A 12,677-nucleotide genomic window follows, 5' to 3' on the forward strand; every position below is an offset into this window, starting at 1 on the left:
TTAGAGTCCATAGTCTCTCATGGTTCACCTCCCCTTCCAATTTCCCTCAAATCCCTTTTCCTCTCTAACTCCCCTTGTCCTCCATGCTATTTGTTATGCTCCACAAATAAGTGAAACCATATGATAATTGACTCTCTCTGCTTGACTTATTTCACTCAGCATAATCTCTTCCATGTTGCTACAAAAGTTGGGTATTCATCCTTTAAGACAGAGGCATAATACTCCATAGTGTATACGGACCACATCTTCCTTATCCATTCGTCCATTGAAGGGCGTCTTGGTTCTTTCCACAGTTTGGTGACCGTGGCCATTGCTGCTATAAACATTGGGGTACAGATGGCCCTTCTTTTCACTACATCTGTATTTTGGGGCAAATACCCAGTAGTGAAATTGCAGGGTCATAGGGAAGCTCTATTTTTAATTTCTTGAGGAATCTCCACACTGTTCTCCAAAGTGGTTGTACCAACTTGCATTCCCACCAATAGTGTAAAAGGGTTGCCCTTTCTCCACATCCCCTCCAACACATGTTGTTTCCTGTCTTGCTAATTTTGGCCATTCTAACTGGTGTAATGTTGTATCTCAATGTGGTTTTAATTTGAATCTCCTTGAGGGCTAGTGATGATGAACATTTTTTCATGTGTCTGATAGCCATTTATATGTCTTCATTGGAGAAGTGTCTGTTCATATCTTTTGCCCATTTTTTGAAATGATTATCTGTTCTGTGTGTGAATTTGAGGAGTTCTTTATAGATCCTGGATAGATCAATCTATACTTTTAATGCCATTCTGATCAAAATTCCACCGGTATTTTTCAAAGAGCTAGAGCAAATAATCCAAAAATTTGTATGGAATCAGAAGAGACCCCGAATTGCTAAGGAAATGTTGAAAAACAAAAATAAAACTGGGGGCATCATGTTACCTGATTTCAAGCTTTACTACAAAGCTGTGATCACCAAAACAGCATGGTACTGGCATAAAAACAGACACATAGACCAGTGGGACAGAGTAGAGAGCCCAGATATGGACCCTCAACTCTATGGGCAAATAATCTTCAACAAAACAGGAAAAAATATACAGTGGAAAAAAGACAGTCTCTTCAATAAATGGTGCTGGGAAAACTGGACAGCTATATGCAGAAGAATGAAACTCGACCATTCTCTTATACCGTACACAAAGATAAACTTGAAATGGATAAAAGACCTCAACATGAGACAGGAATCCATCAAATCCTAGAGGAGAACATAGGCAGTAATCTCTTCAATATCAGTCACAGCAATTTCTTTCAAGATATGTCTCCAAAGACAAAGGAAACAAAAGCAAAAATGAATTTTTAGGACTTCATCAAAATCAAAAGCTTCTGCACAGCAAAGGAAACAGTCAACCAAAGAGGTACCCACGGAATGGGAGAAGATACTTGCAAATGATAGTACAGACAAGAAGTTGATATCCAGGATCTATAAAGAACAAATCTTCTTTTTGAATTTTATGCCTTAATTTCTGGGCTGGGAAAACTACACAGTGCATGAGGTGAGGAGGGGATATCCTTCTCCCATTTCATAAGCGTTCTCTCAGAGATCTCAGTGAGCATGTTTAGAAAAGATTTTGTTACTTATTTTATTTTAGAGAGAGAATGACAGAGTGGGGGAAGGGGCAGAGGCAGAGGGAAAGAATCTCAAGCAGATTCTGCACTGAGTTTGGAACGATGCAGGACTCAGTTTCACAACCCTGAGATCATGATCTGAGCCGAAATCAAAAGCCAGACACTGAAACGACTGAGGCACCTATGGGGATCCCTATTAGGCGGCTAAAATTAATCCCCACTGAAGGGCAGTGGGGATTAATTTTAGATTTAAAAGGGTGTTAGCTTAAAAACTGGCACCAGAATTTTTCTGGAGGGAATGGTCTTGGAAAAGTGTGTAGTCCCCAAAAGCCTAAATGTTGAAAGAACCCAAACAGCAAAATAAAAAACCTTGCTGAATTGCTCTACATGAGAGAATAAAGACAGTCTCCTCCTAAGAGAGGATGCAAGAGGAGCACGGGAACAAGGAGGAATGAAAGGATTCAGAGAAGAGACAATAAGGTGGGGAGAGACTGGGATTGGGTTTAAGGAGTTGGTGAAATTTTAAGCCAAGTAGAGAAGAACATAGGCAGTAACCTCTTCAATATCAGCTACAGTAATTTCTTTCAAGATATGTCTCCAAAGGCAAAGGAAACAAAAGTGAAAATGAATTTTTGGGACTTCATCCATATCAAAAGCTTCTACACAGCAAAGGAAACAGTCAACAAAACAAAGAGGTAACCCATGAAATGGGAAAAGATATTCACAAATATCTTCTTGCCATGTTCCTGGAATAAGCCCTCTTCCTACCTCCAAACTCCCAGTTATTTTTTATGAACCTCTAACACTCCCTTTCTTGCTTCTGATTCTCAACAGATGACTTTGCATCACAAAATGGAAACAACCTTGTCTTCCTTCCACTTAATCTAGAAAGACATCACAAAATGGAAACAACCTTATCTTCCTTCCACTTAATCTAGAAAAGCTTCATACTTAACCCATCTTCCACATTGCTCTTGTCACAGTGGAAGGTGGACAGCCACACCTATCAAGGGCTCTTCACCTGTTCCCTGAATTCCACTCAGTCAAGGATTTTAATCCCTATGTTGGTTCTTCTCAACCTTGGCTTTAAAAATCACCTGCAGACCTTTTTAAAAATCCTAAAGCCCAAGAGTGCCTGGTGGCTCAGTCAGTTAGGAGTCTGACTCTAGATTTCAGCTCTGGTCATGATCTCATGGTGACAACTAGGTGTAGAGCCTGCTTCAGATTCGCTCTCTCCTTCTTCATCTGACCCTCCCCCAACTCACATTATCTCTCTCTCTCTAGAAAAACAAAACAAAACAGATAAATCCTAAAGCCCAGGCTACATACCAGACCAACCAGAATGTCTGAGACATAGGTAGTTAACTGCCTGGGTGATTCTAATGTGTAGCCAAGGCTATGGACTGCTACCTTCTCTCTGGGCAGTAAACTCAATTTTTCTTGGTTTGTCTCCATCTCCATAAAATTGTGCCTAATAAATTCTGTCTTTAAAAAAATTCTTCTGTGACCTTCATATCACCATCTCTGTTTTACAGAAAGTCTTCTTGCAGAACATGGCAATAGCTGTTATCTCCACGTTCTTACTTCCCATTGCACTGTAGTCCATGCCCATGTCTCTGGCTTCTTTCCCCATCCCTGTGGAAAAAAATCTTTCCAAGTTCCCCAGTGACTTCCATATTTCCACAGTTTATGGCTATTTTCTTTCCCTATCCTATTTAACTCATCAGCATCATTCCAAAGAACCAGTTGCTATCTTCTTGATACAATTATCCAGCTCTGTGACACCATGCTTTACTGATTTCCTCTAACTCCTTCTCAGTCTCCTTCTCCTTTGTCTAGGCTCTAATTGCTGATGATACTGAATCTGTGTTTGTTCTTTCTTTAAACTTCCCTGCTAGCTCCTGATGGTGCCCATATTTACATCCCAAGCTCAGCTATCCCTGCGGAGCTCTAGATTCACTGATTCAAGTGACTACTTGATGTTTTCACTTGAAGATCCCACAGATATCACCAAATTAACATTTCTAAATATAATTCTTAGTTCCACCCCTAGATCTTTTCCTCCACTTTCCCCAGTCTTCCTAGTTCTGAAAACAGCACCACCTCAAACCTAGTCAGTCAGATACACGCCACCTAGAGTTATTCTTGACTCCTCTCTCTTCTTCACCTCCCATGGTCAACCCCTCTTCATTTTCTGTTCTAAATCCAAAGCATTCTCCAATTCATCCCCTCTTCATCTCCACTGCCGCCACCATCCATCATCATCTCTGTCCTGGGCCACAGCTTCCAAACTGATCTGCCTAGTTTTATTCTCATCTGTCCTTTCAGAGATACCTAGGGGAGGGCCCTCTGTTCCCTTTCTGTAATGTAGCATCAAGTGTTGGGCCATGTTATCCCTACACCAGGCAACTCCTTCTGAACAGGGAAACCTGGAAGCTGCTCACCATGTATACAACTGAGGCAGGGATCAGGTAGTAGAAAGTTATTAAACTATCCACTCCCTGAATGATTCTCCTATAAACTCAATGTCAGGCAACATGACTTATCCTTTACAGCTCTGGAAAACTGGAAACATAGATTGAAACGCATGTAGACACATACCCCATGATATGTGATATAAACCTTTTTGGGGATTATACCAAATTTGGGGTAAACCATATCATTTCTAAATACCTTGGAGTGCCAGATAGTTATATGAAATTATATGATTTTCTATTTGTAATGCAAAGAAAATCAATAATGAATCCCTAGTTTATTTATTTTACAAATATGGATTCTTAAAATATAATTTTTTTTACAATAAGCCATGACCAAAGGACTTCGCCATTTCATTTCTTTGCTTTCATTCTCTATTAGACCTCCAAACGCTGGTGTTCCTTAGGGCTTAATGCTATATCTTCTTTCCTCTCTGTATTTTATCCCTAGGTGCAAATGACTCCCAAGTTTACAACTCTGATTCTTGTGTCCAGATGCACAGAATGGAATACCTACTTGTCATCTCTGCTTGGGTATCTACAGTTAACTCCAACTTAACATTTTGAAAATCATAGTGTGTCTCTACACCTTCATTCCCTTCAGTCTTCCCCACCTCTGTAAGCAGCACCACATCCCCTCAGTCACAGAATGCTTTATATCTGGTTGACAAGATTATTGTACACAGGAGGGCACCTTTGAACAGCACATAGCCCTATTAACATCTCCTATTACCATCAGCCTTGGACACCTGTCTCAGAGATAGGATTATCAGGTACAAGATGATGGGGTGGAGAGTGGGGAGTATAGGATTAGCTCAGTGCCATCTGCCAACACTACTGGAGCTGATAATTCAAAGTAAAGGTCGGTAGGATTCGGTTTTATATTATATATGAGTAAACAATGTTGTTGTTCACTTATTATCAATAGGTAAGTGCAGCTCAACCCTGATTCAAATGCCATTCTCACAAGCAATATCATTCAAAATCAGCAAAAAAAAAAAATAAAAATACAGCCTCATTTTGGAAGATAGTGGAGAGCAATACACAGGAAGTAAGATGATGTGAGAGACATCTCCCATCCTGTGTCAGCTTTTAATAAGTTTCATGGCGTTATTTTTTAAGATGCAAAGGTGCACCCTCTCCCATTAATGCAGCTGCAATGTTTGCTTCTGCTTCTGGAACTGAAAATCAGCTCCATTCCAAGTATGGAAGCAGTGGGCAGATAAAGAAGGGCAGACACGGGGATGGGGGAAAAGCACTGTGCGTGACTAAGTTTTTAAACTGAATTGAGAGAAATCCTAGGACTTGACCTATTTTATTTGAATATAAGTAGATTCTCCCTTTCTGTAAAACCGAAAGGGAGAATCAGAATAGCAGTAGAGATTAAGTTGTATTATATTAAACTAAAGTTACATATTTGTACATCCAGAGTTATGGTTTATGAAATTTATATCCACTTGGTATTTATGGGATTCTTCCAACTTTCAGGCTTTCTGTTCTTGAATTAGGGAGATAGAGAAGTTTGTTTTACTATGGATAGGATCAACTTTATCCTATTTTTCTGAAGCCAGATTATAGAACCTAACAGTCTTGAAAGCCCATTTTGTTTACAGAGTAATAACATACACAGAAGTGACACCATCAATACCCAGCTCCACAATTAACTAATTGTGCAACTTCAGGCATTCTTCGATTATTTCCTGGAATAAATGTTTACCAGTACTAATTTCACATGCACAGGCTTTGTCCTCATATATATTAAGGACAAATTTCATTTTTTCCCATCTTTCAACCATGGGAAACAGTGTATGTAGAAAAGGGACATATCTTCTAGAATAATTCTGCTAACCCTCCAAAAAGAGATGCATTGGAAAAAAAATGAGGAACTTTTTTTTTTAAATGAGAAAAATGCTTGTTCCTTACCTTCACACCAAGGATTGAAGAGAATGTAGGTGTCTGTTTCTGGGTTTCGGCTGGTACGAAGTATGCCATAGGGGGTCCAGACAGCAACATACATGCGGAACTTCCCCACAATACACTCTGGAGAAGACTGGATGGACAGCCGGACAGACCTGTCCTCTCTCATGACAACTTTGGCCCCCCACTTGCCTTTCTGCAACTCCGGGACGATAGGAACTGGAATGTAGGTTCCCTTGTTCTCCTGAGGGTAGCGACCTTTGAGAAGAGAGAAGAAGTGTTGAGTCTATTTCACAAACCATTTTTGTTCTCACTCTGTCATCTTGTAGCTGAAGATTAAAATAATTAATTGGACTTGAAATCATAAGACTTGGGTTTGAATTTCATTTCTGCTACTGTGTTGCTACGCGACATTAGTTGATTTTCTTCTTTGAAGCTCAGACTTGTCATGTCTAGATTAAAAAAAAAGAATAACAATACTTACAGGAATAGTCATTTGTTAGTTAATGAATTCAAATAAGATGTTTTTCAGGAAACCATTGGTAAAATTTAGTTTTGAGGTTAACACTATGAATTAAGAATTTGGTCTAAATGACTGTAATAAAGACAAATAAAATGTATCCTGAGAAAACTTACACATAAAGTGGAAATATGGTAAAATTCCCTGTTACTTCATTTTTTATTGAAATAACAGCTAAAATTTGTTATGCATGAAAAATTATAGGCAAAGCATCTTACATGGGTTATTTTACTTCCTCCTCAGGTAATATCATTATCGTCATTTACCGATGAAGAAAAAGAGAAGGTAATAGGGATTTGTAGAGGTCAAGTAATTGGCTAGAAGTTGCCAGCATAGGGGAGGAGCAGAGCCCAAGATTCAAATATAGAGAACTTGCCTCTGGAACCTGAATTCTTGCCCAGGACATAAAGCTAAATCCCTGATACGACTGCCAATAAACACATGTTTCAGTTGAATATGAAGAAGGTCAAATATACAACCTATAAATATAATCCTATTATAGGTAATATAACAAATCGCATTCAGAATAAGCAAAAACACATTTGCCTATCCCACTAAAAAAGCAATTCTAACTTTTAGAAAGCAGAATTTCAGGGAATGATAACTTCACAGTACCCTATTTATTTATTTGAGAGAGAGAAAAAACAAGCAAGCACTAGCAGCAGACAGAGTGAAAGGGAGAAGCAGGCTCCCCGCTGATCAGAGAGCTCAATGTGGGGCTCGATCCCAGGACCCTGGATCATGACCTGAGGTGAAGGCAGACACTTAATGACTGAGTCACGGAGGTGCCCTATGCTATGAGGTCTTAAAGGATTCTTTGGTAGGCATATTTTCAAAGGTAGAGCATTCTAAGGAGGTGGTTGCATAAGTTAACTGCTGTGTAATTTTGTGAGATGTTTAATCTTAATGAAAACAATAACTTACACAGTGTAAGTTGGAGAGAAAGAGTAGAACCCCAATGCTTTGTTATGTGTTAGGGGTATCAGTTAATCACCACTCAGGATGAATATTATAAATACAATAAAGCCTTAAAAATGGTTTGCTGCCAAGGTGCAACATTGTCTAGGTGGTGATTTTGGAAATACCTGGAGCTTAGCCCCTGTGAATGCTGCACATAAATCCTGCAAGAGCTGTTTGTTCAAAGGAGCCTCCATATTTCCTGTGCATGTTCCTCTTTGTGCTTGTTCAAACTAGGAGATAAGGCTGCCCTTTTCTCTGGAGGCATTGTTGCTCTCTGGAGCCCCTCAGCAGTACTGAAGTGTACACATCAAACTCAATCTCACTAGCTAAATGGGACCATAATTCATTCATTACAGGGGCTCCTGGCAGCTGTTGCCACTAAATACTGGCTTGGATTTAGAAGAAACAGTATTAAATATAATACAAGCTTAGTAAAAACAGGTTTTCAGAGATAAAATCTATGCTATAAGGACAGATTCAATTTAAAAAAAAATAAAAGGAGTTTTAAAATGCATTACACAATAATGCTCCTTCAGCAGCAGCAATGAAGGTGGAGGGAATCTCTGAAGCTATGTGTGAGTGATGAGCCTCAGCTTCTACTTTGCACTAACATCCCCTTTTGTTAGGAACATTGAAATAAAGAGGACAATCATTTAGTTTCCATTATTACACCTGCAATTATTTCAAAGACTCACATTAAATTTTACCTGTTAAATTCATGGTATACCATAGAAGGAACAAAAAAGGGGAGCCATGTTCATTCCTTCTGGCTTTGAACACAGTCACAACTTAATCTAAAGACTAGTTTGAACATTCTTCATTCATGCAACAATATTGTCTACTATGTGCTATACATTATTCTAAGTGCTAGGAATACAACACGGAACAAAACAGACTCCTGTGCTCATAGAGCTTGTAGTCTGTGGAAAAAGCCAATGCTTGTTTTGTGTATTATGTGCCTGTCACTGCTTTATTCCTTCTATTAAACTGTGAGAAGGAAATTATTATCATCACCCTAAATTTGACAAATCAAGGAACTAACAACATGTGGCCATTAAGCAATTTGTCCAAGGTGATGCAACTAGTTAAGCAGCAAGGTTGAGATCCAAATGCAATCAGTCTAGTTGGAAAGGCTGGCAGTTTAACCACTAAACTCTATGGTATTTGTATGTGTGGAAAAGGTTTTGGAGTTGGTGAGAACTATGTCCAAATTCTGACTCCACAGTTCACTATAGGTGTAACTTTGCACAAATTGCTTAACTGATTGAGCTTTCATTTCCTTGTCTCTGCAGTTCCAGAAATGGAAGGAAAAATAGATTTTATAACATACTAAAAGCTTTACACTTGGTGAATGGTAGGGAGTAACTCAGGAAACATTTATTGTTTGTGTTTAAATGTAACAGCTACTGGCAAGTAAAACCAGAAGGAAGGAGAGGTGATACCCCATCCGCTCCTGCCCTACAAGGTTTGGTTCTAAATCAGAAGAAATGTGAGTGTCCCAGTGAAAGCTGGTTACTTCTGTGGAGGGACATGTGGCCATGGGGAGAGTAATTCAGCTGGCTCAGCCCCTTACTGTGTGATCATGGTACTTGTCCTCTCCCACTTTTTCTGTAAAGTGGGATACTACGGATCATAGTTGGTGATGGGGAGGGCGGTTCAATAAATGGCAGTTATTGTTACAGTATTTCCTGCACTGTCTCAAGCTTTCTGATTCCTCTAAGTAATCCTTTTTCTGCACCAAGTTTAGGAAGCCAGGATGGGTTCATTGACATTCAACTTAAGAATCCAATTCTACTTCAAGGGCCAGTTCATTCCTGAGTCAAATATGCTAAACTAAGAGAATGCACACTCAGTAAAAAAAAATGACATCATTCATTATGAACCAAAAAGCCTTAAAAATTTCAGAATCACCATGTAAGAATCACCTGAAACTTGTCCCTCACTCATAACTTGGGATTTTCTGAATCAGTTATGGTGACTGTCATTTTCATTCATTCATGCCTTAATCAGAAGTCAGCAAGTGATGATCTACAGGCCAAAGGTAGCTGACTGGTTGTTGGTGTAAATAAAGTTTGACTGGCACACACTCGTCTGTTCAAGTATGATTGTGTTAAAACAGCAGGCTAGAGTAGCTGTGACAGGGACCATATGGTCTGCAATGCCTAAAATATTTGCTATCTGGCCCTGGTAAATGGTTGCCAACCTGTGCCTTAGAGAATTTTACATTTTATATATTTAAGGGGTGATTTATTATGGAGACTCAGAATCTAAGACTGGGACCTAAGAAGAAAATATTATCACCTAGTTTTCTCTTCTAAAGAGAAATATGTCACTAAACTAATAACAAGCATCTGAACTACTATTAGGTCAGCATTTGGTTTCTTTAACACCTCCTAGTTAAATTCCTCACAGTATTAGATGGTGTTGAAGACATAGGAAGCGGTTGTAATTTTTTTTTATGAATTTCACTAGACATAGATAAAATGTTCAATTTAATTACTGTATAAGGTATTTAGAGTTGCCAAGGCAGCTCCTATAGCTAGAGATGGAAATAAAGTGACAGGAATAAAGGCTTATTTCTGGGGTCTTTTCCTGCGAAGGAATTTTTGCAGATGGGAAACTGAGGACCCTTGAGGTTGTCCCATGAAGGGCATCTATATAACTAGGCAGAGGTTAGAGACAGGCCTTGGACCAAGTTCTCTGTACTGTGACACCCGTTCTCCTTTCTCTGGATCATGTTGCTTATATGGAGCTAAGAGGAGGATACTGAAGGCACTACAAAATAATAATAATAATAATAATGTATCTACTTTGTTAATTAATTATGACAAATATACCATATTAGTGTATAACGTTAATACTGGGGCAAACTAGATGCAGGGTTTATTTATTTATTTTTCAAAATTTCTTTATTTATTTTAGAGAACATGTGTGCACACATAAGTCGGGGGAGGGACAGAGGAAGAGAAAGAAAGAACCCTCAAGGAGACACCCTGCTGAGTATAGAGCCAAACGCTGGGCTCCGTCCCAGAACACAGAGATCATGACATGAGCAGAAACCAAGAGTCCAATGCTTAACCGGCTGTGCCACCCAAGCACCCTTAGAACTCTCTGTACTATCCTGTACTATACTTATAATTTTTCTTTAAACCGAAAAACTTTTTTTTTTTTTTTTTTTTTTTAGAGAAGGAGAATATGAGCGGGGCGAGGACCAGGGTCGGGGAGAATATCAAGCAGACTCTTGCTGAGCACAGAGCCCAACATGGGGCTCCATCTCATGACCCTGTGGTCAACGACGTGAGCCAAAGTCAAGAGTTGGATGCTCCACCGACAGAGCCACCCAGGTGCCCCTAAACTGAAAGTACTCTAAGATAAACTGTTTATCTAAAAATAAAGATGAAGAATAGAGCAGAATAAGGCTGGAACATCTGAAGGGTTAGGAGTCCAAAGAACAGTGTGGGGATATGCCTTGGTGGATAGGAGGGGCAAGAGACAGAAGCATGGATGCAAGGGCTTAATAACCAGTAGTAAGAAAGAAAACCTGCAGGGGGAGGTTGCAAAGAGGAGTTGGGGCTATGATGGATTTGAGGTGGGAAGGGTTCTAAAGCTCTGTCAGTGACTGAAGGGAGAAGGGAAGAAGGGGAAGCAGGACAGCTGATATGCACAGGACACACTGCAGCAGACCAGCGTGTGGAAACAAATCAGGAACAGGCAGTCAGTACATTCATTCCAAAGGCAGGCGCAAGAACCCAAATTCACAGATGTTTTCATATTCACTGTATGGAAAAGCTGATTATTAATGGGAGACCTGACATGTCAATAGTACCGCAGGGTCTTGTCGGCTGCTCTGTACACCATGTTTAATTCTGAATGTAATGATTTCAATGACAGCTCTGGGGAAGAATTTTCTATGATTGAGTTGTGAGTGAGGAAGTTATGACAGAGTAGTATTTCATTTCGTTAAATAGCCCTTCTCACCCCCAGGAGGTAGCATGTATAAGAGACCACGAGCAGGCTGCACTCTGGAACACCCATCCATCAACATCTACGACTGCCCATCAACTATCCTTGGCTAAATCTGGATGTGAACCTCAGCCTTACACAGGTGGTGATCACCATACACATATTTGCTGAAAGTGTGGAATGTCTGATAATTGCTCCCCCCGCAAATTGTGTGACTTTTGTGTTAAAAAATCTGAGCAAGAAAAACAGAAGCAGAAAATATCAAGTCTCAGAAAGGATTCTTACCTTGTTTTTAATAATGTAGTCTTTGAAATTGGACTACTAACCGTGAAAAAAATATAATTACCGATTGCATTCTTTCACACTTATCTAAAATTGGTGCCATCTTCCCACCTGATCTATAAATTAACACATGCTCTTAGTTTAAGTGCTTGTTTTCATTTGTAAATTAGTTTTGAGGCCATGGAAAAACTGTAAGGTAAAATTCACTTGGACCCTATGCCTACATTCGAACACTCTTGTGTTTTCTTTAACCTCATCCTCTCCTTACACATACATGGGTAAATACAGAGAGCTGCACCTACCTTAACACCCCCATCCCGGGAGGAAGTGGGTGAACATATTTAGTTCCTTAAGATTTTATTTTTTACTAATATTGGCTTGTTGAGGTTGAGCTTTTTTACATGGCTCAACATTTTTGTCTCATTCACATGACAGAAAAGAGAAATCCACCTCCAGGTCATATTCTCCCTCTGTGTCCCTGGGGAAAATTAGCTCTCAATGATTCATTGCACAGACCAGAGAACCCTCTTCATGCAAAGTGCTGCCTAGGCAAAACTCTACAGAGGAACATGTTGTATTTTAAAAATTCATTCTTAGTGAGTTGATTGCCTGGAATTTTTTTTTTTAATTAAAAACACAATGTCAGAAAAAGGAAAAAGTAAACATAATGTCCTTGTGCTAATTAGGTTCCCAGATAGTCCAAAAAGAGCACCAACCAGCATATAGTATGGTCAGTATGGTCGAATATTGTTGCTAAATAGAATTTTTTTTACTTCATTTTGCTCATACCTAAAACCCAGAAGATCATACTCAGCAAGGAGGAGGAGTAGGTCTGCCAGTCACTTTGCCTTGGTGCTCTGAAATGAAGAAGTTTATACCTCAGAACACCTCCACTTCTCTCATCTTGGCAACATCGCCTACAAGTGAAGTGACCAAAGTTGTGCTCCATCTATGCTAGACTT

At 39.4% G+C, this 12,677-nt stretch overlaps 1 protein-coding gene across 2 annotated transcripts in view; it reads right to left on the reverse strand.

Annotated features, from left to right (window-relative positions):
- F13A1 (coagulation factor XIII A chain) overlaps positions 1 to 12,677 on the reverse strand; it is a 169,274-nt gene that overhangs the window by 114,762 nt on the left and 41,835 nt on the right. For both annotated transcript variants that reach the window (XM_059399386.1, XM_059399385.1), the window contains exon 4: positions 5,997 to 6,248. In XM_059399386.1, the coding sequence (XP_059255369.1) occupies positions 5,997 to 6,248 (252 nt within the window). The remainder of the gene's footprint in view (positions 1 to 5,996; positions 6,249 to 12,677) is intronic.

The sequence above is a fragment of the Mustela nigripes genome, chromosome 5 (genome assembly GCF_022355385.1).
Source record: "Mustela nigripes isolate SB6536 chromosome 5, MUSNIG.SB6536, whole genome shotgun sequence".
In the NCBI taxonomy this organism is placed as follows: domain Eukaryota; kingdom Metazoa; phylum Chordata; class Mammalia; order Carnivora; family Mustelidae; genus Mustela; species Mustela nigripes.